The 24,378-nt window shown below is 35.3% G+C and overlaps 2 protein-coding genes and 1 long non-coding RNA gene across 3 annotated transcripts; 2 read left to right on the top strand and 1 right to left on the bottom strand.

The window, feature by feature from the left end:
* The first annotated feature begins 2,598 nt into the window (after positions 1–2,598).
* LOC140038318 (uncharacterized) lies at positions 2,599–5,765 on the top strand. The gene is made up of 3 exons (XR_011842149.1): positions 2,599–2,701; positions 4,680–4,808; positions 5,560–5,765. It is a non-coding gene; the product is annotated as an uncharacterized lncRNA (long non-coding RNA).
* Positions 5,766–8,930: 3,165 nt separating this feature from the next.
* On the top strand, positions 8,931–15,410 carry LOC113736976 (acyl-coenzyme A thioesterase 2, chloroplastic). Its single transcript, XM_027264208.2, has 6 exons — positions 8,931–9,959; positions 11,345–11,522; positions 12,737–13,209; positions 13,867–13,995; positions 14,564–14,697; positions 15,154–15,410. Exons 1-6 carry the CDS (start codon positions 9,069–9,071, stop codon positions 15,155–15,157), a joined length of 1,809 nt encoding a protein of 602 aa, XP_027120009.2. The 5' UTR covers positions 8,931–9,068; the 3' UTR covers positions 15,158–15,410.
* A 590-nt stretch (positions 15,411–16,000) lies between these two features.
* Positions 16,001–21,683, bottom strand: LOC113736975 (formin-like protein 2). The gene is made up of 4 exons (XM_027264207.2): positions 19,347–21,683; positions 18,792–18,985; positions 17,765–18,009; positions 16,001–17,116 (listed from the first exon to the last, which is right to left on the bottom strand). The coding sequence occupies exons 1-4, from the start codon at positions 20,954–20,956 to the stop codon at positions 16,292–16,294; spliced, it is 2,874 nt and encodes a 957-aa protein (XP_027120008.1). The 5' UTR covers positions 20,957–21,683; the 3' UTR covers positions 16,001–16,291.
* Between the last annotated feature and the right edge of the window lie 2,695 nt (positions 21,684–24,378).

Genomic DNA, 24,378 nt, shown 5'->3' with positions numbered 1-24,378 from the left:
TTCGTGGAGGGAATTCAAGTTAGTTTCATAACTATTGCAACAACCATATCAAATGAGGATAAACGTGAGCAATTGGTCTTCGATAGAAGAGATCAAGTTATTGCTAAGTTATTGAAACTTCTTTTATCAAGTGGAGATGTAATGAATACAACCAACATACTTTCGGAGCAGATTTTCAAGTTTCATGTGTTATACAATCTTCCTACAGAAATGAGACGACAATATGTAATTAACCTCCTTTATCCTCCATCTACTCACTGAAGTAAAAATTATTTATAGTTGGAAAGTGATGATTTGGTGACAATTTCTTTTTGTTATGGTGGTTGTTAGATGGTTATATGATTAGTCTTTTGGAGATTGTGGATATTGAGTGGCACTCTTGACTGGTTTAGACCATTGGTTTGTATTTTGTATGATTAGATTTTTTCATTTGAGTCTCCTTCTTTTGTTTATATATGTAAGGAGAGATCTTCTATTTCATATCATTGTCTAATGTAGAAACCACAAACGACTTGTTAATACAACTACTATATTTATTTTTTGGTGTTAATTTTTCTTATGGTTTATGATTTTTTTAACTTTTATCAAAAATCAACTAACTATTGTAGTTACAATTATGGAGATGTTAATTTGTTGTATGTGTATTTTTTATTTTATAATAATTTTTATATCAAGGATAAATTTGAAATTTAATTGCATTTAATTCTGAAACACTCATCAAACCAAGCATCAGGAATTGGAATGATGCTAATTCCAGTGTGTGAACCAAGCTAAGATATTGGAATGAAAAGTTTAATTCCAAAACCAGAGTCCATGATTTCATTTCTATTTTCGATTCCAATCTGTGAAACGAGCACCCCCTAACTCTTTACACTTAGTCTTTAGAACATTTTTACACAAAACAAGTCTCTTATATACAAGTTCTAGACTATTTTTCAAGATTTTTAAATAGTTTAGAACACTTCAAAAGTTTATAAAACTTGTTACAACCTACCAAAATATTTTAAGAAGTCTTCATGACCTCCTATTTGTTCACTGTAGAAGACTATGTCTTTATTACCGATTGTAATTTTTTACTGATTCCCTTATAAGTAGTAATGCATGTCTGGCCGACTGCAGGACGAATACGTACGGACATGTTATCCTCCCTCACTTAAACAAGACATCAAGGGTCTTTACATCCTTATACAAGCTCCACAAACTACCATAAATTTTCAGCCGACTCCCAACTTATCTTGATCTCCAGTAGGTCACGTCATCACACCAAATACTCTATCAATGGCGCACAGTTCTTGTGAAGAATAATACAATTAGATAGAATCTTATTAGCGACCTTATCATGCTCTCCCCTAACAATCTACGTGTGCCCTTACTGACACATTCCTTGATGGGTTATGCGGGTCCTTGTAGAATGATTTGAGTATACTAACATGAAAGATATGGTGAAATTGGAATAGAGCATTAAACAATTCCACTTTGTAGATCACATTTCTAATCTTCTTTAGCATGGTAAGTAATCCTTCATGTCGCCTCATGAGATCCACATGCACCCCAAAAATGCATCTGTGTTTGTAGAACTTTAACTACACTTGGTCCCCTTTCTTGAACTCGCGAAATGTACATTTAAAATCAACCTACTTTTTCATTCACTGTTAGATCTTCTCCAAGTACAACTTGGCCATTTTCACTCGTTCTTACCAATCCTTGGTAAATCTAAATGCGGGAGGTTTTGGATCCTTGTACTTACTATCAATATTCTTTGGGGTCGTCCGATGAAAATCTAATAGGTTTCAAACGAACTTTTACCGATACTCTCATTTTATTACAGATTGATGTAAAATTGGGCAATATCTATCATCTTTGTCCAGTCGGCTCAATTCACAACTATATAGTGCCAGAACTACACTTTTAGCACATTATTGACTTATTCTATCTGCCAATCTATTTATGCATGTATCGTTGTTAACATGTTGAGTTCCAACCCTATCAAATAGAACAGTTCCGTCCAAAATCTACCCATAACACGTGAGTTTCGCTTACTCACTATAGACGCTAGCAAACTTCAATATTTGATGATGTGTCCCATGAATAGTTTCACCATCATTTCTACTATGCACTCTTTTAGGATGAATATGAATACTAAATACTTGGACAATTGATCCACGGCCACAAGTATGCTTGTGCACCCTTCTGATCTTGGCAACTCTATGATAAAGTCCATAGAGACACTCTCTTATACGAGTACTAGGATTGGCAATAGTTATAAAAGTCCAATGGGATGAAATAAATTACAGCGCTGATGAGACGAAACTGGATAAATGAAATATATTATCTCGTGTTGTTTGTTTAAGCGTTCTGAATTGCACAAGAAAAACCCCCATGACCCGTGGCTTGCCCAAGTCAACTTGAATCACGTCAAAATGTTAAGCATGTTGATAAAGTTTATCAACAGGTGGAAGCCTGCTTTGCTTGAAACTGAGAAAAATCAATCTCAATTGGGATCTCTGGCCATCAAATTGTTCAAGAAGTGTTTTTTTGATTTACCTGTCTGTTTCTCTTCAATGAACCTAATGGAGAAAGATTTTTCAATGTGCTACCAGTCAATCCAGGAGTTGGATGCCTTGCTATCTGGATAGAGCAAACTCTTCGTAATTACTTGGCTAATGAATATATGGATGTACGTCCGCATCATGTTATAGAGGTACCTTTTTTCTCCTTGCCTAGCTATCTTTCCTTTTTCTACTTTGACTAGTTAAGACACATTTGTCCATGAAGTCATCTTTTATCAACTTCATAGGCATTGCATGATTCGCGTTCTTTGTGCGACACTACAATATCATTTACATTTTTGTCTTGTTATGTCACCTGTAAGTGGTGAGTCAATCTATTGTATCTCTATCCCCATGCTACCTACTTTTGGCTAGGTACAAATCTCGCACTTGAAAGAAAAATTGCTTAGGAGGATTGGCAATTAGGGCTCTATCTTTGTTGCTATTGTGATATCATTTCTCAGTCCCAGGAGACTTCCTCTTGACCCTATATCCTTGTATAACCACCATTGGGTCTCGTTGCTCTTTTTGGGCCTTTCTAGTATTGGCAAGACAGAAATAGCCAAATGCATTGTTAAGATAGTCTTCGATGACGCTAGCATGCTAATTCAAGTTGACATGTCGGAGTATGCGAAGATGCAGTCTAATGGAAAGATATCTAGGTATATTCGTTACTGCCTAGAGTGTTACTCTGTCCCTCTTTGTCGTGGCCATTAATTTATTCTTGACTATGATAATATACTATATCAAAGGACGAGATTCTAGATGCAGATTTTTATGGCTTCTGAGGTTATAAGAAAGAAGCTGCATAGTCTTATTCTGTTCAACAAATTGAAAGGACCCATTAATCTATTGTTAATGCTCTTCTTCCAAACATCGTTAACAAAAGATTAAGCGATAAAGATGGTCATCATGTGAATTTCAGTCATTCAATTATAATCATTATATCAAATATCAGTTTTGAGCAGCTTAAGTCTAATATTCCTCCATCATATCTAACTCATGACCATACCTTGAAAACAAGAGGTCGAGAGCAAGTTCTCGTGGAGATAAATTTTCTCTAAAAAGGAAAAGTGCATTCCTTATCTATTTGATTTTACCTGTGCAAATCTTTGGAGAGAAGGCTCACCTCCCAACATACAGAAAATTAGCAGAGAAGATAATGTTTCTCTACTTGTTTTCGTGTTAGATCTTCGTGTTGTATCTCTTGTGGTTGTCTATGATTATTCAACTTGCAAACTAATAGCAAGCATTCTGATATAATTTCAGGCGAGAAAAAATTTTGCAAGGCACTTACTAGATTCTCTAGATAATATTATTGTCTTTGATGCATTACAAGGTGTTACAGTTGTTGTCAGACTAATTCTAAGGCAAAAGGTTTGAGAACTCTCTAAACATGGACTAATATTGTTTCCTTCTAAACATGTCCTAGTTGCCATGAAAAAATATGTAGTGAACTAGTACCTATGTTCACCTGCTTCTTCTAATACATTGGTGCTTATATTTTTTTCTTTGAAATTCCAATTATCACTTTACATTTAGATGTTTGGAACTTTGCTTGCGCAATTCTTTTAGTTTTGGTCAAACAACATTCTACTTTCCTTTCCTGTAAAAATAATTTTTAAGCTAAAGATCTTTAAAATATCTGAACACAATTGGAATAGACGATTTCATTTTTGTTTAATTTGCTTCCTTTTCTTGTTTGGACACTTTTGATTCCTGACATTATTAAGTTTGGTGTGAGATATATCTAACAAAATTATTGATTTCTAGATAGTATTAGGATGTGAAGAGGGCTTGGTGGGATGAAGGGGATAAGCAAGATCTAAGACAATCACTTTGACATTGATACATAGTTTGAACCTTTTTTTATTCATGTTTAATATTATAAAGATGTTTACATTTTCTAGAGTGGAATTGAGTGGAATAGGAAGAAGCAAATGGTCTTATCATCTACTAAAAGTTCTATAAAATGGAATATGAATTTTTATGTGATTAGCTGGGATTTTGTTCCTTGCAACTTGTAAACTTGAAATTTGGAAAATTGACAAGTTGTATGCCATTTTTACTGTCTTTATTCATATCCTTGTGATGCAAATTGCGAGCAGTGAAGTTTTTGGCCTTTATTAGGTTGTAGATGGAAAAGCATTGAAGAAATGGTTGGATGAAAAAGTGGTCCCTCTTGTTCTATCCACTGGTCAAGATTTGGATGATAGATACTCTATCATTTCTATTGATACCCTTGTGGGAACATAGCAGGTATCGTCTAGATTGGAGAAAATGCACTTATTTGAAGATTAGTTGCTAAAAAATCACCAGGTGTCATTTTAGAGATTGAGTTATTTACTTGAGGCATAAAACTTTAACTGACGACATAAAGAATCGTTTGTTGAATGCTTTTTATGATTAAAAATTGCCAATTCAAGTGCATTACAAGCATGAGGCTTTAAAAGTTATATTGATTTACAACATGTTGCTCTAGTTTGGATGGCTTCTCTCGGTGCGTAAATTAGAAGGGGTATGCATGTCTTTGACTTAGCTACAATCGTCATATCAAATAGCCATTTATTTTGGTTCTTGTTTTGTTTAGTGTATTTGAAATTGTATGGATTAAGTGTTTTTACGATTTTTTTTTGGGTGTGTGTTAGTGTAGACTCCACAAAAAAAATAGTTTGTGAGAAAAACAAACAATCTGAGTAGAGTTATAGTTTATAAAATCGAGATGCTTTTCTTTTTATTTATTTCGTTCTTGAATTTCTCAACATTAATTAACTCTTCCGTTTGAAGTTAAGCTTTATGTTTAAAATGGAGAAATGAAAATGATTTTGGGTGCTTTTCTTTAGTGAGAGTTGTCCAATGCTCAATCTTAAGCGGGGTTTCATCACTTTTGAGTGTATATGAAAATGTATACACATAAACCTTTTCCTTAGAATTGATGTCTCTTAGATACTTTCTGGATGCATGGTCAATGCTAACATGTATTTTTTTTTTTAACTTTTTTGGTGTATAGAAAGCATCCAAGTGCAGTCCAGTTGAAGCAAAGCCGGAAGAATATGAGGAGGGAGTGGACTAAGATTTGGCAATTCTACACCGCTCATAGCTTATTAGGAGAATATATTGGAATTTTTTTCTGTATCATAATTGAATTGATTAATTTATGTGAAGTTATGAGTGTAAAGTTTGTAATAAGATGAAAAACTATAGTGTCTAACTCAAGTAACTTCAAAAGTAAGATTATCTTGAGTTACAATTGCGACTTAAAACTTAAGAAAATCTTTTACTATGCGACATTATGATTACAACTAAACGGCAACAGAATCAAACTGAATGATAATTCACCTCCTTGATTTTAGAGATTCCCTATTTGTGCCTATTCTTTAGTAATGTTGTGATTTAAAGTCGCTTCTTGTAGGTGGATTTCAAAATTTAAAAGCATTTTTAAGCTATCAAAAACATTCAAAAATCTAAAAAAAAAAATAGATTGAGGTCTATAGATATATAACAATTAAGGGCTTTGTAAGGACAATTTTTTTTCTTTTTTCAAACACAATCTATAAGATTACAATAGCTTGTTAAGAACATCGGAAAAAATCATTTTTCTATAAAATATCCAAAACAATATACCACTACTCAGACTCTTCTCCCTCCCTTCTCCTCCTTTTTGCTTTCCTTCTAGCTCCCATCCCTTGCCCTACTTGTGCTTAGTCCAAGTGGCAAGGGCTTAGGCTTCTTCACATGATTCAAGGAAATTTCAAAATTAACTCAACCTATTTATTGACCCATGAAAGCCACTGGTCATAAGTTAATTGGTTTTATTATTTCATAACTAATTTATTCAACTCATGACGATATCATAAATCATTTATAATTTGTTTATCGTAGTAAATATCTAAATTATACCAAAAAATTCCCTATGATGTTAAACATAAAAGCAACAAATGATGTTAAACATAAAAGCCAAGTTCATCTCATATGTGCGAAGGTCCAACATTTTCCCTCCAAGTTTCTCTATTCTATTCTATTTATCATACTGTGAACAAAATTGTCTACTTCTTGGTAATATTGGCATTTGGTGACTTTGCTTTAGCTTTTAGCTTTTGCAAGTTACAACTGAAGAAAAATAGAAAATAAAAGTGAGAAGAAGAAATTATTACATATATATTACAGTATTTATAATATTTCAATGGGTTCCATAAATAAATTATATTTATCCAACCTATATTTTTACTTTTTGGAGTTTGCTCAAATAACTAAAGCATTGATGATCAATTTATTGTAAATTGTTTTCTTGTATTAATTATTTATTGTTTTGCTAAAATTCATAGGGACTAATATTGGTTATCATTTTGTCCTCAACTTTATTGGCAGCCCCAAAAGGGCTTGCAAGTTCGAACACTTCATAATTAAACAGAAAATCAGAATTATTAAAGACTTCCTTTTTGGTTTACAAACATAAGAAATATTGCAATGCTATGGTTTAAAAAAACCAAGTATAAGTTCAAATGGTTCAAATTTAGTAAATTAGAACGTAGCACATTAATGGTATGTCAACTAAACGTTATTGTGGACTCATTGCTAGGAAGTTATTACACATATTCATGTCATTACACTTTCATATTTTTTTAATAACCAATATCTTTATTTCACTATTGCCATTTTATAAGTTTTCTTAATGTAGAGCTGTAGAATATTGGCAAACAAAGGGGGGAAAATCTTCAAACAAATTATAAGAGCAAAATTAACAATAACGTAACAATTTGCGTAAATCTTTTTACAAAAGTGCTTGACATTAAAGGGATCAATACAATAGTGATTTCTTGAATAATATCCTTTTTGGTACTTACCTAGGTATTTATTGAAAACTAAGATAAGAATCTCTATATAAACTAGAAACAAATCAATTCTTTTCTACTATTAGAATCGAGAACATTAAAGCTTTGCAAAATTGTATAGAAAATGATTTTTTTTGTTCTTCCTTAGTTTAAGCTACAAATTCCCCTCAAACTTAAACAGAACATAATCCAACCAGTATCACTATTTCTATTGCTTTAGTTTTGACACACTAATGTATTAATTATAAAACATTATTGATATTTGGGATTTAATTGTTTTGAGATAGGAGGGATAACAATGGATCTTTAGAAGTAAATTTTCCACTGCAATTTCCTTTTATAGATTGCACTGTTGCATTAATAGCTTGGTTTATGTGATTTTTTTTATCCAAATACAAATACTAATTGCTATTTTTATTACTACTATCGTGGTCATTATATTCACAAACAACATACGTAATCATGAATTTAGTAAATGAAAAATGATAGATTTAAACTAAATTAAATTAATATAACTAAAAACTACTTTCATATGTTTTATTTTTCTATACAAAAAAAAGGTATTAAAAAAATTTAAATAGAATATGTGTAAAGGCTATAAATAAGTTAGGAACAGAAAAAGTAAAAAGGTAAAACTTGATAAATATGCAAGGCAAGGCAAAAATGCACTTTGCATCCTCAATACTTAAGGTATTGGACAATTTTATCCCTAAAGTTTCATGCAAACACATTTCGTCCTCATAGTTTCATAAATTTGACTAATTAAGGACAACTGATAGATTGTCAAGCAATTTGAATGGAATATCATCACTTGACCATAGCATACCTGTTAGAAAAATACAAAAAAAAAAATAGATTAACAAAAATCTCAAAAACTATTTTTTAGTTCACTTTCTTATTTTAAGAAAAATAACAAATTTTCAACCAACATTACTCTCTTCTTAATCACAAATTGAACAAAAAGATCGAGACAAAATAAAGTCGGGGAGAAGAAACAATCCCATTATAGCCAATTGGAGAAAATTTTCAAATAATCCCATTGCAACCAATTGGAGAAAAATATTAATGTGAATAAAAGAATTGTTTAAATTGTCATTTATTTGCAAGATTTTATTTTGTTGCATCATATTCATGTTTTTCAAATTGTCTATTTATCATCCAATCTATTTTTTGTTTCACATACATCATATCATAAATTTAAAAAAATAATCTCTTGACCCAACACACTCATTATTATTTATATAATTTAATCAATGACTGAATTAAGTATTAGCTATACAATCATTAACTGGACATGCTAGTCATGTGATGATATTCTATCCAAATTGGTTAACAATCATTCAACTGCCTTTAATTAATCAAATTTATGAAATTATGAGGATGAAATATGTTTGTATAAAACGTTAGGGATGAAATTGGTTGAAATTATAAAATTAAGAGGGTGAAATGTGTTTTGACCGAAACTTTAGGGATAAAATTATCCAATACCCCAATCATTGGGGATAAAAAGTGCATTTTGTCCAATATGCAAAATACTCCCGAACTGCTACCGAGCTCAGAGCCCAACCAGTCTGAACCAAACTGGCCATAATTTGCTAACATTTTCTACTTGAACACTTCCACGCAAGACGGATCAAACCTTACAAATCTTGAAATCTTCATCAGCTTCAATCTTTCTTTTGAATCCATGAAACGTCCAACCATGCCAATCTCTCATTTCTTCTTCAAATCACCAAACTCCCCAACTGTTTCAAGCATGGATGTGGGTAAAAGATCAATCCACACACTGGTTTCTTACTTTCTCAACATGGAGTTTCACAGAACAATTGCTTCACCAAGATTGCACTTTTATCACGCCAAAACTCTTCCTTCTTCCTCCATAACTCCCCTAAATCATGAATTCACACAAACCAACTTTACTGGTTCATCAAAACAGCCAAAACCCATTAACAAAATCACATCTATTGACCAAAATCTGCCTCCTACAGCTACAGGCCTGAAATTTCGGACTAACTTTTCCTCCATCAGTATCCAATCTGGAAAACACCTAAATGATGGAATTTCTTGTACCCGTTTTGTTAATTCATCCAGGAAACCAGAACCCATGTTCAAAATTATCTCTTTTGATCGAATGTTTTATAAATTTACTCAGAAAAGGTCATTTTCATCAGCACCATCGGACCCCTTTTCTGTTAAACCAATGGAGTTTGGTTCTAGTGATTCAATCCCTGTGAATTCAACAATGAGTCCACGATTTGAGAGTTCTGCACCAATTGATGCAGGCCATTCAATGAGGAAACCTATTAGTTTGTGGCCAGGAATGTACCATTCCCCTGTCACAAATGCCTTATGGGAAGCAAGGTCTAGTATTTTTGAGAGACTTAACAATGTTGCAGCTGATGCCCCTTCACCTAATGAGTTGATCGCTAAGCCTCCATCAAAGAGTAGGACTAGTATCGTGTATAAGTTTTCCACTGATTATATTCTGAGGGAACAGTATAGGAATCCTTGGAATGAGATTAGGATGGGAAAATTTGTTGAGGACCTTGATGCATTGGCCGGAACAATATCCTTCAAGGTAATATGATTAGGATAGTGGTTGATTTGTAATGTAATTTTTCGATTTGCTTAATTGCAGTGTTAATTTAGGCCTGTGCAAGCATTGATTATTTAAAGTTATTCACCATTAGAAGGTTTGGATTGCAGTTTGATCAATTCAAATGCTGGGCGTTGCTTAATAAAATATCCAGAAAAATGGATTTGTTTGACCATAAATGTGTTGATATTTGAGTTGTTTGACAATAAATGTGTCTATGCTGAATCATTGGTCACATTGTGCATATCTTGCTTCTCTTGAAAATTGTTTTCTCTAGTTATCTTTCTATTATAGCAAGATCACTTGCTGGTTGCTAATAGATGCTCAATTTGAGGCTCCTGTAGGTGTAAACTTCTGACTGCTAATTTTCAGAGACTTTATACTGACATATTCCAATTCTAGAGTTTTCACCATTTTGCGTTATGCTGTGATATATTTAGCTTTGGTTGTTTCAATTGAAACTTTGGTAGTTCATCGTGTTATAATGTTTGCCTATTTCTCAGTATTGCGTAGTTTTCTTGCTTCCTGTAGTCATCCCATTTGAAATGAATATTGTGGATTGGGAATGTTCATTGATCATGCACTATTTTGGGGCTTGGTGGTCTTGTTTAAATTCCCTATATCCATTCCTTATGTCGGCTGTTTGAGTCTTGCAATTGACCTTTTTCTCCTTTGGTGTGACTCCAGCTTCGAACCCCATTTTGTGGCTTTCTGAGCTATTCTAATCGGAATGATTTCTTTCCAGAATCACTACTAACATGCTAGAAGAATAAGAGTAGAAAATTTTTCATAAGACCTCATTTAGTTGCATCTGATTGTTGTTTAGTATCACCACTAACACTAGTGTTGATGTCATGACCATTCCTTTACCAAGTGAGTCCATATGTGTGTCTTATTTATTTGCTTGTCATTTTACTGTATTTTGGATTAGATTTGGCTTAAAATACATGTAAGAGAAATTTTATTGATTCAGAATACCTAACATATTCCTCAAGCATATTAGTAGCCCTTGATCCCCTGACTCAGTTCATGAAACTCATCAGCAGAAACACATTTATGAAAGCCATTTTTCAGAAGAAAATAATAAGGAAAGACACAAAGAAAGAGATATGCAGAACTTTTCTGTTGAACAATTCTAAATAGGTGTCCTTGGAAAAGTAAAATCCTTTTCTAGAAAATACAGGTGAGCAAAATGTTGATTTCACCAGTCTGCTATGCTCTTTCATGTTATTGATTGTTGCATTTCGAAATTTTCATATCCCTTCAGCAGATTTACATGGATTTTGGACAGTTCGTGGTTTGTGATCTTGTTTCTGTTCTCCTATTTGAGATTATTTTACTTCATAAATTACATGTTTCTGAACCAGCATTGTTCCAGCGCTGACAGCACTACGATGCCTTTATTACTAGTCACTGCATCTGTGGACAAGATTGTTCTGAGGAGACCAATTCGTGTTGATACTGATCTCACAATAGTGGGGGCTGTCACTTGGGTTGGGCGTTCATCCTTGGAGATTCAACTTGAAGTAACTCAGTCTGCGCAAGGTTTCTTTGGAAATACTGTTCTATTTTCCACCCAATCTAGATAAAATCTTCCTCCTACAAATTCTCATTTAATGTGTGAGAAACAATCTCGCACTTGTCAGCCATATACTCTTTTTGGTTTTGATGTAGTACTTCAATTTCCAGCTTATCCTGAAAAATGGAATCCCAAGCTTTTTAGTATATCTTATGGATTAAACTTCTAGGTGTCATGTCTTTGATTACAAGGATGGATGTGTTTAGAGTGTAGAGGGACAGGAGCAGAAAGAGTTAATTAGACAAATTCAGAAGCTTGTCTATAATATGGGAATCAAATTGCTTCTAATTAGAGTGTAATTAAGTTGATATTTGTGATTGAGATGTTAATTATGAGAAGAGAGTTAAGTAATGTCCATATTGCTTTTCCTTCTAGTGCGAGCTTGCCAAGTTTCTCGTGATTTTTCTGGAGAAGTTCTAGTAGAAATATCTTTTGCCTTGCAGGGTATCCCTTTGTTAAAACAGTTGCAACAGATGAAAAGGTAGCACTGTTATGGTTTTGAAAATTCATGTCTCATCATGTTTATTTTGGTGCATTTTGTAACACAGACCATTAGAAACTTTATATTAACTGAAGAAAGAATTGAAATTTGCTGCATCACATATCTGTTGTAAGAGTATAATAAAAAGTTTAAGCTCAGTGGTGTACATGTTTGGCTGTAACCAAATGTTTTTCATATTCAAGGAAACTTTATATGTTTGAATGATTTGAATATGAATACCAAGTTTACTGCTCTTGTTCAAAGGGAAATCTTTTCTTCTTTTGCTGTGGTTTTATTATATCCATTTTCTAGGCAATTCCAAATATCATCTGACATCTTGATGATTTGATTTTACCATCAATATGTTGCTGTTATGCAGGAAAAATGTACATGAAATGTAATTGTAAATCATCGATTTGTCTGAGTATAATGTCTCAAATATCCTACAATGGGTTTTTCTCGTGATGCCCAGACCTCAGTCTTATAATAAGAAATTTTTGTCTGGTTTCTTCTTCATATAGGATAATATTTTCCTGTAGAGACCATTATAAGCTTATTTCATATTGGAGAATTAAGAAATAAGACATAGAGTGGTTTCTTTTAGTAAGAAACAGTTACGAATCACTGGTTTTCTTATTCTCTCAGTATCCTCTTGTTATGTTTGTCTGTAGATTGAAATTGTAAGCCATTTCTTTGCAGAGACATCCAGTCAATCAGACTCATTGGCTCTTACTGCAAACTTTACCTTTGTGGCCCGCGACTCCAGAACTGGAAAATCAGCTCCAGTAAACCAGATCTCACCTGAAACTGAAAGAGAAAAATTGCTTTGGGAAGAGGCAGAAGAAAGGAACCAAATTAGGAAAAAGAAGAGGGGAGAGAAAAGGCTAGGGATTGATAATGATGAGGAAACAAAAAGGCTCAATGAGTTGCTGGCTGAGGGACGGGTCTTTTGTGACATGCCAGCTTTGGCCGACAGAGATAGCATTCTCATAAGGGATACTTGCCTGCAGAACTCTTTGATTTGTCAACCACAACAAAGGAATATTCATGGTAGGATTTTTGGAGGCTTTTTAATGCGAAGGGCTTTTGAATTGGCCTTTGCCACAGCCTATAGTTTTGCTGGTGCCGCACCACGCTTTGTGGAAGTTGACCACGTTGATTTTTTAAAACCTGTAAGTAACTATTTTGCATGTGCCCTGTGTTCATGGTGGGTTACCAGCACAAGCATTATTCTTTGACATTCAGAATGTTCCTGAACTTATCCTTTTGTGGTCACATTTCTGGCCCTCTCTTTTTTGTGAGTGAGCAAACTTCAAGCATCAAACTGCACATGGTTTGGATTTGCTTCTTGTTTGATCTTTTGCATTACCAGGGAAACTTGCAGGGCATAAAAATATTAGCCTGTATATTCAAGTCTATTACTGCTGGGTCACATGATAAAGTTAGTCTTTTGGGGCGAAGATATTTTTTTAGTCACATAGTTTCATATATTGTAAGATCAGAAGTACTAGTCTAGCCATCCCATATTCATGGTGTCTGTGTTGATCAAATGCTTAACTGACTGATCGTGCAAAAGTAGTAACTAGCTTATAGGAAAAATTGCCACTCATTCCATACTGAATAAGACAAAAAGCAACTAATTCTTCAATAATTCGGTGAGACTGCCAATGGGCCATATCTTGTAAGAAGGCGGATAAATCCATGCATAATACCCAACTAGTCCAAGAATATTAGATGTACATCCTGAAAAGCTGGCATTGCTAGTGAGGGCTTAACAATCTTGTGATATTAAGCTCATGAGTTATTAACAGATGATTCTGCTCATGCAGGTGGATGTTGGAAATTTTCTTCGTGTCAAATCATGTGTTTTGTATACAGAACTTGAGAATCCAGACAAGCCTATGATCAATGTGGAAGTTGTAGCTCATGTTACAAGGCCTGAGTTCAGATCTAGTGAAGTAAGTTCTCTAATTAATAGAATTGAGCTGATATTCATCGCATTAGTCAATTATCCATGCATTCGTCAAACTTTATTAAATTGTACTTTTGCCATATTTTCTCAACTTTTCCTCTTTGGTGAACCATGAGAAGGGTTTGATTTACCGTATTAGTAGTTTCATCCTCCATAGGACATTTGTGGAACAAGTCTGAGATGAAACAACTGTTCTACTTCTCTTTGGATGGGCATCTAAAGTCACCAAATACGCAATCAAAAATGGAAATGAATAAGAGAAGTGGAGAAGACATTTGGGGATGCTCATGTTTGAGAAATAGATGCCCCAATCAATAGTTTATATAGCATTTTACTGGTCCAGTGATTACATCACTTACATTTTCACACTAATTAAAGAAACAATAACTTAAATTTTCACACTAAGTAAAGAAACAGTAACTTCAGTGAAATACTGCATTATGTGTTGGTTAGCAAATACATATTCTCCTCCAAAGGATACATGCACAGTAATATGTTCATGGTAATATTTAATTTTGTTGAGAGCTTATAGGGCGATATTTGTTTCTCTCCAGGTATCCAACAAGTTCTACTTCACATTCACTGTCCGCCCAGATGCCATCAAAGATGGTTTGAAGATCAGGAACGTCGTACCCGCCACTGAAGAAGAAGCAAAGCGTGTTATCGAACGTATGGATGCCGAGAAAAAGTAGGTGTTCAGCTCATAAAAATCTGTTGCTTATGAGCAAGACTTAGGTCCCTTCTTGATCCCAAGAATAAAATTGATGGTATGTTTACTAACTAGGACAGTATTGTTGATCTGCAAAACTGGGTTACCTGAACAGCGGATGTGAAGAGTTACCTGTTGTAAATAATAATATGCCTGGTTTTGCAGACTTAAATCTCTTTATGACATATTGGGTTGAAATTTGTTGATTGCCATTATTTCTTTTCTGTAGAGAATGCAAATGTCTCTTTAACTGCTGATTGATAGAAATTTCTTTCGGCTTGAATAGGCAAGAAGTTTGCTCTATGAGCACCAATACTGCAAGCTATAACTAAGCTTCCCTTCACTTTCATTTTCTGAATTAACAGTCAGTCCAGTGAGTATTGTTATGCAGACTGCCAACCGTACTGATCATATATCTACTGCCATGTCTTTTAGGTAAGTGACAATTCTTCAGAATGAGACACCCTCCACGACAGCACAAAAACTTGCTTCCATTGTCCTCTATACGCATGCCAAAGACTATTCCGAGACAACAAATCCAAGAGTCCTAGAGAAAAGAGAATGTCTGCAGTGAAAAGAGAATGTCTGCGGTATTATCTCATTGCACACTGCTGCCGAAAAAGGCCAAGTGTTTGACAATACTACACAACACGTGCATCTTTATTCAATACAAACGAGTCGAGTTGAATCGAGTTTTGGTATAATCGATCTAAATTTTGACTTAATTTTATCAAACTTGAACTCGAAGACCTTTCAATATAAAACTAAAATTCGAATTTGAGTTCGAACTTAAAAAAATAAAAATAATTATTTTATTTTTTAAAATAAAATATTAGAAATATTATTTTAAAAAATAAAATATTCGAGCTCGATGACCTCTCAATGTAAAAAAAATAAAATAATATTTTTTCTTAATAAATAAAAAATATTAGAAATATATATTTAATTTACTATTAAAATAATATATATATATATATGTGTGTGTGTAAAATTGAATCAATTCCCGAACTAACGAGTTAAGTATCTTTAAATTCGAGTACGATCTCGAGTTCGATTTGATCATACTCAAGCTCAAACTCGATATTGACCGAACTCAAGTCTATTTTTGACTCAAACTGCTCGCAATCGATTCGATTCGTATACAACTCTAATTCGAATACCACCACCCTTCCACCCCCCCGGGCCCCCCTTTTAAAACTAATTGTAAAATTAAAAAAGGAAAAAAGAAGAAAAGCAGCATACGAGAATTTCTCTGATTCAGAGATGTACAATCTTGCAAGAGTAAGTTTAACAAAGATGCTGCATTACAAAACATGGTGAGATTTACAAGCTAGCCCTCGTCAATCAAAACTACCAAATTATTATATCCTGATTGATATGATTACTTCTGGCTATATTACATATAGGACGAAATAATTCTAAAAATCCTCTACATCAATTTATACAGGTCGAAAATGAAAAGGAGATGGCTAAATGACTCACACAAGGCAAAGCTCCTTTAGGTTTAGGTAACAAACTAAAATCGTATAGTGGACCAAGCAGAGACGAAATTTCTGCTGAAAGGGATCGAAAGTTAAGGTAAGGATGAGCTTTCATCATCAGAGGAATTACTATGCTGCTGTCCACTGAATCCTGGGAACACTTGGGGAAGGCTTGGATTCACTGGTGCTGGAAACTGTCGAGCAGAGCTGACAATAGTTCGCTCATTGACCTTTCCAACATCCTTGCAAACCTGATCAAGGATGGAAAGAAAGTCCTTTACAACCATGAATATTCGAAATGGATGAGCTTCTTCCTTCACTGAGTTCCCATGAAAATATTCTGTTAACTCTCTAACCATGGACAAAGCAACGCCTTCTTGGGCTTGGATGTTGATAATATCTTCTTCTGCCTTCTTAAGAAAGCCTTCCATAGATTCAGAAAATTTTCCACGACTGTCTGTTAAAGGAAGCTCTTCGTTTAACTTCAAAATCTCAGTAACATCGGTAATTCCACGAGCTAGTTTTAGAACATCATTATTTAGAGCATCTGAGTCCATTGAAGCAGCCTTTTTGACATTGCTAAGCTCCCCACTAAGACGAGAAACAACCTGAAGACCAACCTTTCTAAATTCAACTTCATTCTGCAATGTGTATTGCTGGTCTGTTTCAGCAGTTTGATTCTGATGAGCACCAGCAAGACGAGAACCTTCTGCTCTGATGATCTCCTGAACTACAAAATGTAAGAGCGTGGTTCTGCCATCAGTGCCTTTAACATCAACAAGCTTAAGTAGCGTGTCAAGCTTGAAGGCACGTGCATCTCCACGGTTAGTCCCAACATTCATACGGTTCCCAGTTTTAAGCACAGCTTCTAGAAGCTTCAGGAACATTCTGCTGTTTCTTAATTCTTTACAAGCTTCCTGCAAAGTAACATGAGCAGATAGTGTTTGAACAATAAGATTACAATCAAACTTAGTTGATGCAACTTTCAATTAACAGTAAGGTGCTCACCAAGTTAGATGTGGGTATATTGTTTGCTATTAAGAATTTCTGCTTTTAGTTTGAGTATGAAAAGAACTCTGAGAACAGTAAATCAGGGAAGAAGAATAAACATTGCAAATTTTCAATTGTTGATCTTTGGCCACGTACTCATACATGATTCAGGGATCGTTACATGTTGAAACACAAATTTATTCTCATTTTTCTTTTCTCTGATCATGCTCCTGCTTCCATTGTTTTTGAGGTCATCAGAGAAACACGATTGTCTTTTATCACTTCGGAATGAAAAGGTATGAACCAATAAAAGCAACTGGAAGCAACGATTTCAGAATGCGGTTCATATATCATAAGTTGCATGATAAGGATACCCTTAAAGATCATCTAGCTAACCTCTTCCCATAACCACTTGACAATACATACCTGAAAAAACGACTATATTCAAAGGGCGAAAAGAAAAGTAACAATGCAGGATTTCCGAAGCCAATACGGACTGAAATAAAAGCTCCAAGATAATATGATTTCCAGATAATAGATGTCCGTGAGAAATCAGTCAGATGATCAAACTTTACCTCCAGTGTCTCAAACGACCTCCTAAGGTACTCGACTTCCGAATCAAAATTTGCTATATAGAGCATAGCATCCACCCTCTTGAACGCAAAGGGTACGTGGAGCACTGCCTTCAGAAATTTCTCAGCAGGACCCAGCTTAAGTGGTGATTCATCTGTGAACTCTATTAATTTCCGTTCTTCTTCCTTTGTAGGAGCCATTTTTAGTAAGCTCTCAAGCAACTCCGTTCCCAACATGTCAGCATTGCCTAGTTACAGTTGCAATCAGGTGAAAATTTCATTAGTAAAGAGTTTTTTGGCAGGTTAGACAGAGAGGAGGTGCATTTGGCCAATCAAACTTTGCATTAGCAGTGATTTCCAGCTACTACAACAAGGTTCACAACCCAGTATCTTTAAGAAGTCAGTATCACACAAAACAAACTTCATGCAAGATAAGCAATCTTAATACAATGAATAAAAAAAAATTAAAATCTTAGGACCCCATTAGTTTGTGGCTTTTAAAACACTACGCTAATGGCATTGGATTGGGATTTTCTGCTTCCACAAGCAAGGAACTAGCGACTTTCTGCGCCAGCTGCCACCGCCAAATTTACGAACTCTGAAGCACTTTAGTAAGCAAAATGAAAAAATTAAATCTAGTGTCCAAATATAGGAACTTTTACATAATTAACATTGTTCAACAGATGACCAACCCATAGCCCACCTCCTACCATCTTCTGCCAACAAAAATGCAGAAGAGAAGCAATTGCCAAACTCAGGAACCTAGGACAGCAAATCCTGGTCATTAAGGTAAACATAAGATGACAATCCAACCTATTTAACCTAATCATGCATATGGTTCAAATGCCAATGAAATCTTAAACCAGGGACACCATCAGCTTCAGATTCATTGTTCTCATTTCAAACAAAAAGTTGGCATAATTTGAGTGAGCTCGCCAAATTTCAATGAATCATATCAGATGCATACTGAATGTAAAGTTTAAGCATTAGAAAAATGCTCTGAGATCGAAGGAAAGGGTTCTGTGTCTACCTTCTAAAAGTGCCTCACAAACTTCTTCAATGGTAACATTAAGCGCCCGCAACAAGATGGCAATGTTCTGAGACTTCTTTGGATCCAGGACCTGGTTTTCTTGATTTAATGGAGGCATCAATGGACGCCTTATGCCATCTCTCGCATTTGAATTTGAAGCAGTGAACAATGTCTCGATCATTTCTTCATTCAACCTATAAAATCCATATTCCATGTGCTTAGAAGGATCCATATCCTACATGCTTAGAAGGAGAAAAGAACAATTGTACACAAAAATAAACTATTTATTAAGTCCAAATATCCACTTTAAGCAAGAATAGATCACTTTAAATACAAAAGAAAAGTATCCATCAAGAATCATTCTCTTTTAGAAACATAAAATAAAACCAATCAACCAAAGTTGAAAACGATTCAGCTACAAAGTATTTTTACCTGAAACTGGAAAACTTCATAGGATCGAAACTCAGAAAAAGGTCATCATTGAATACTTTTAACACGTATATTATAAATATAAATAAATAAAAGAAAGGCTTTCGATAAATCCTAGAATCTTACTGAAATGAGCTAGATTTCATCTGATCCCAAACCATAGCTCTATCTGAGCTGGCTCTAACTTTATCCCAATGCAGAGGCTTCAACTTGGGCTTCACACCATTCTCATTTCTCCCCTCCAGAGCCTCCGTATTGCCCAACCCATTACTCAGATTTTGTCCCACAACCGGCCTGGACGGAGCCACCAGCTCTGGTGGCCCGGCATTCAACTCAGGAGTATCCCAAAATCTTGGTGGCGGCGGTGGTGGAGGTGGTGGAGGCACTGTTCTCATACCAGCAAACCTCCCCGAAAGATCCAAATTTTCCCCTGGAGACTCCATAGTTATCCCTGAATAATCCGAAACTCGAGTAGGCGAATTCTTGGTATTCCCTGAAGATGGTGGGGACGACGACATTCCCCTTGGTTCTCGGGCCGGTGGCGGGGGAATGAACAGCGGCGGGGCAAGAAAATTCACCATGGAATCTGGCGATTTCGATCTTATACTGCTCCTGGGGCTCAAATTCAGCATAATTGAGGGACTACTTGACAAAGAATGGGATTTTGTGGAATAACGGTGTGAATTTGAACCTGGGCTAGGGAGATTTTCACCTGATCCGCTGTGGACAGGACTATACTTTTCCCCCGTGGACCCTCTTGGGGAGAAGAATTCATCATCCTCGTCGGAACCCAGGTTGCTTGCAGCACCATTTCTGTAGTCTTGGTGGAAATGGTGCTGGTGCTGGTGCTGGTGCTGCTGTTGACGTGGCAGCGGCGGCAGCGGTTGGAGCTCCGGGGAGCCTAGCCGTTGATACTGAAGTGAAGCTGAAACTGAAGCTGAAGAAGGGACAGTATTATGGTGATCTTCTGAGCTCTGAGGAACATTAGATGCCTCATATTTAACATCTCTGGAGCTTACTAGAGTTCCCAGGTAGAGAAATTCTGAGCTGTTAGAGGAAGGAGTGTGGCGGGCCAGCTGTGGCGGCAGAGGTGTTCCCGGAAGTGGGTTTTTTGTGGTGGTGCTGTCGGAAGGAGTGACGTTGGGCGGGAAAAGGCGAAGACTGTCTGTCTTGGAGAAATCCCGTTGGTGTTGGTGGTAGTAGCGGAGGCGACGGTGGTGGTGGAGGAGGATAAAGGCGGCAATGCCGGCGATGAAGACGGTGGAGACAAGGGATACCGAGACAATGACAGCTATCAGTTTGTGAGAAATGGGCCTGTTATTAGAGGAAGAGGAAGAATGGGGGAGGATGAGGGAGGAGATATTGGCCGGAAAAGTTGACAAAGCGGAGGGGGGAGGCGGCGAAGAAGCTGGCGGAGGAGACCAAATAGAAGGGAAAAATGGGTTGTTTTCGGACTGAGGATTAGTGGGAGGTGAAAGTGAGGAGAAAGGGTACTTTGGTTGGAGCTGAGGTTCAGACTGTGGGGAGGGGAAAGGAGGTTGAGGTAGGGTGGTTGGTGGAAGAGCTGGTGGAAGAGAATGGCTAACAGGGAACAATGGCTGATGAAGGATACGGCGGCCATAGTGGTGGCTAATGGTGGTGGTGGTGGTGGTGGTGGAAGCTGTGGTGAAGAAAGAAGTAAAGAAACAGCAGTAAATGCAAAAGAAAATATTACTAATACTGGTAAAAGTCATCATCTTTAGCTAGAGAAAGTCTCTAATTAACGAGCTCTGTTTTCTCCTCTCCTCCTTAGTATCTGTTTGTTTAGGAATTCTTTACTTTAGGCTTTGATGATGAGAGATGAGTAGAAAGGCTAAAGAGAGTAAAGAAAAGAGGATGAAGGAAGGAGGGGGAGGGGGGGCAGGGGAGGCTGTTCCCAGCTCTGCATTGAGCATTGCAAAGGAAAGAGAGGGAGAGGGAAAGCTAAGGAAAAGAAAGATTTGTTATTAACTTATTGTTGTTTGTTTCATGGTTAACAGTTGGCAAAGATGGACGTTGATTTGCTGTCTCCTCTAAGAGTAGTATATGTTGTAATAATACACTGAGCAGTTTTCAGTGAGTAATTGGATGAACAGGAAGAGAAAACAGTACTGAGAATGGGATTGGTAGGTGAGTGTAGAATGATAAATTTTAAAGAAGAAGAAGAAGAATGCTGAGAACAGACTAATGAATGCTGAAGAAATTCTTGCTCCTGTTCTTATTCTCTGTTTGTGTAATGTGTGTTTTCTGCTGCAGGGGATGTGGTGGTGGTGAAGGGGTGGGGGAAAGGGTCACAGGACTGACAGGCAGGGCAGGAGAGGAATGGTAGGGGAGAGGGTGATTGGAGTTTTACATGGTGGTCTTTGGGCAGGACAGAGCCACAGAGGATGCTGAGAACTGAGGAGAAAGACAGCGGTGGTTCAGAGGGAAGGATGGTTCAGACTTTAGAGTTGAAAAATGGTTCACCTTTGACAGTTTGCAGTCAATTTCCTCTTTACCTTATCCTAAAAGGAAGATTAAAGACAGAACTTTACTACTAGTTTATTATTATCCAGTATAACATTGAGTGATTTCTGATTGGCTCTAGCATAGCTGGAGGCAATTTAGTAATAAAGAAAATGTGGGGTATTCTTTTGCCTTAATTGAATATGTTGATTTATTTATTTAGAATTCACACTTCTTTTTTTTTTTTTTTGGCCAATCATGAACTCCTACTCCTACTGTACATCTTTTGAGTGCCGAGATTTAAAACTCTAATTTGCAGTCAAATCTGCACCTTATACATCACCTAGCAGCCAATTCATTTTTCAAACGGGGATGAATTTTTTTTATATTCCACTTAAGATGATAGGAAATGAATATCTATTTCTTTTTTTGTTTATTAATCTTTGATGGCATGGAAGTGACCGTCCGAGGACCTTTGGAAGTGGTCAAAACATGTAAATTGACAAATGTTTCATAATGTACTAATGCCAATAACTTAACAAGGTAATAAGTCTTTTGACCCCAACCACTGGCCAATGGCTCAGTGGCCACCAGGGAGGGGCCAAACTTCACTTGCAGCGAAAAAAATTTAAGAATTGTGTCAGAGTACTCCTTGTATCGTGGCTGACAAAAAAAAATAAGTCTTTTGACCCCGAGGTGGTGTTGGTGTAATAGCTAAAGTTGACATCCTATGATGGGTTCTAATTTCCTTTTTTTTTGCTTTATTTCTTAAATTTCACTCCTTTGCGTATGTTTCATATCCAAGTACTCAATAGACAATGAGGATCGATCTCATTTAATTGAGGAAATTTGATTAGCATCAGTTAGGAGTGTAAACGAATCGAGTCGAATTAAAATTCGATCTAATCAAACCGAGTGTCAATATAATTTTACAAAACTCGAATTCGAGTTCGAATTTGACAAATTCAAAATATCAAGTTCGAACTAATTTGAGTCGAGTTCGACCCTGAGCTAATTTGAGTCAAATTCGAATTCAAACTTTAAAAAAATAATTATTTTATATTTTAAAAAATAATAAAATAATAATTTTAATTAATAAATAATAAAATATTAGAAATATATATGTAATTTTATTATTAAAATAAATATATTTATACATATATATATAATTGAGTTCAAATCGATTCGCGAGTTAAAAAACTTTAGTATTTTGGAGCTTGAGTTCGATTTGGTTAGTTCGAACTCGATTCGAGTAGAACTCAGACTCAAATAACTTGCAACGACTTGATTCGTTTATAACTCTAGTATTAATGCGTGACCTAGCCTAAAGGTCCTAAACTAAAGCGTTACTAAATATATTTTGATCCTCTAATTTTTTTTTTTCCTTGCCCCGCTTTTGTACAAAAAATGGTACCAAAAGAAAATTGATTACTCAAATGAAAGAGAAACAAAAAAGAAATTGAAGAATGATGCCAGGAGATTTAATTGAATTGCAGGTTAAAAAAAATCTCTGACCACGGATGGAGTGGTCCATTCCACTGGGATTTGCAGCTTTTGCAATTCTCTCCCTTATGTGAGTGTGTACTATTAGATTCCTACAAATTTCTTCACTCCAAGCGGAAAAAGCTAAAACTTAGCTGTGACTTTGTGGCGGTGACAATAGAGTTTGAATAATGACAAAGCCTTTTCACACTACATTGTATGTTGAAAAAGTAGATTGGTGATTTTGGCTTTGTCGTCAAAGGAGAACTAGAAAAATGGAGTATAAAATTACCCCAATAATTTTGTTGGTTTTTGTGAAAAAATGGTCCTTTTTCCAATTTGATCAGGAAGAATCTACTGTCGCTTTCCCACATTCTTTTGCTGCGCGTGCTGTAATGTTGCCGCTTTGTCTTCGGGTTAATTCTATTTTGGACCCTTAAACTTTGTCCAAATTTTTATTTTGATTCTTAAACTTTAAAATGAGACATTTTAGTTTCCAAACTATGAAATTCGTCCTCCTTAAGTTAGATCGTTGAGAAACTCGGTGAGGAAGATTTTTATATTTGAGTGAATATACTTTAGAAACTAAAGTGGAACAAATTTTATAATTTAGAAAGTAAATAAGGATATATTTTATACTTTAAGGACTAAAACTTGATAAATTTTGTAGTTTAGGACTAAAATATCCCACTTTAAAGTTTACAGAGCAAAGTGATAGTCTGAGTATAGTTCAATGAAAAGTGAAATTATACCTTTTTCTTCTTCTTTAGCTTTTTAGATTTTTTTTGCTTGATTAGGAAAATAAATTTGATATCTAGAGCACTCATTGGGTTTTGTCACTACACTAACATGTGTTTGGGTAGAAATTATTTAGTAAAAATGATTTAAGATAATACTATAGCATTTTTTGTGTTGTGGTGTATATGAAACAAAATGGTGGTTAAAAGGTAATTTCAACTTTTGAGTATAATATTGTTGCACTATAATTGCTAAACGCATAAAAGAGAGCATTTTAACTCTTAAGTATTAAACCATGTGGTTAGTTGCATAATAATAAAGGATCTATCTAATAAAATTTTTATTTTTTTATTTTTTTAAATAAGGAAGAGATGGGATTTAAAAAGTAGGAAGAGTAGCAGAGGAAATTTGAATTCAAAACTTCTAATTTCTAAATCCTAACTTTGACCATTAAACCAATTTTTGCTTGACTAGT

The sequence above is a fragment of the Coffea arabica genome, chromosome 3e (genome assembly GCF_036785885.1).
Source record: "Coffea arabica cultivar ET-39 chromosome 3e, Coffea Arabica ET-39 HiFi, whole genome shotgun sequence".
Lineage (NCBI taxonomy): Eukaryota > Viridiplantae > Streptophyta > Magnoliopsida > Gentianales > Rubiaceae > Coffea > Coffea arabica.
The sequence above is the reverse complement of the archived record's forward strand: the minus strand, read 5'-3'. Positions and strand labels throughout refer to the sequence as shown.

What these genes read in the sequence shown, in the direction of transcription:
- LOC113736976 (XM_027264208.2), top strand. Translation starts at nt 9,069, where the DNA reads ATGAAACGTCCAACCATGCCAATCTCTCATTTCTTCTTCAAATCACCA. An exon ending in AGTAACTCAGTCTGCGCAAG is followed by an intron (nt 11,523 to 12,736) that starts GTTTCTTTGGAA and finishes ATTTCTTTGCAG; the next exon opens with AGACATCCAGTCAATCAGAC. An exon ending in CTGAGTTCAGATCTAGTGAA is followed by an intron (nt 13,996 to 14,563) that starts GTAAGTTCTCTA and finishes GTTTCTCTCCAG; the next exon opens with GTATCCAACAAGTTCTACTT.
- LOC113736975 (XM_027264207.2), bottom strand. Translation starts at nt 20,956, where the DNA reads ATGATGACTTTTACCAGTATTAGTAATATTTTCTTTTGCATTTACTGC. An exon ending in ATGAAATCTAGCTCATTTCA is followed by an intron (nt 18,986 to 19,346) that starts GTAAGATTCTAG and finishes TGGATTTTATAG; the next exon opens with GTTGAATGAAGAAATGATCG. An exon ending in GGTCGTTTGAGACACTGGAG is followed by an intron (nt 17,117 to 17,764) that starts GTAAAGTTTGAT and finishes GTTACTTTGCAG; the next exon opens with GAAGCTTGTAAAGAATTAAG.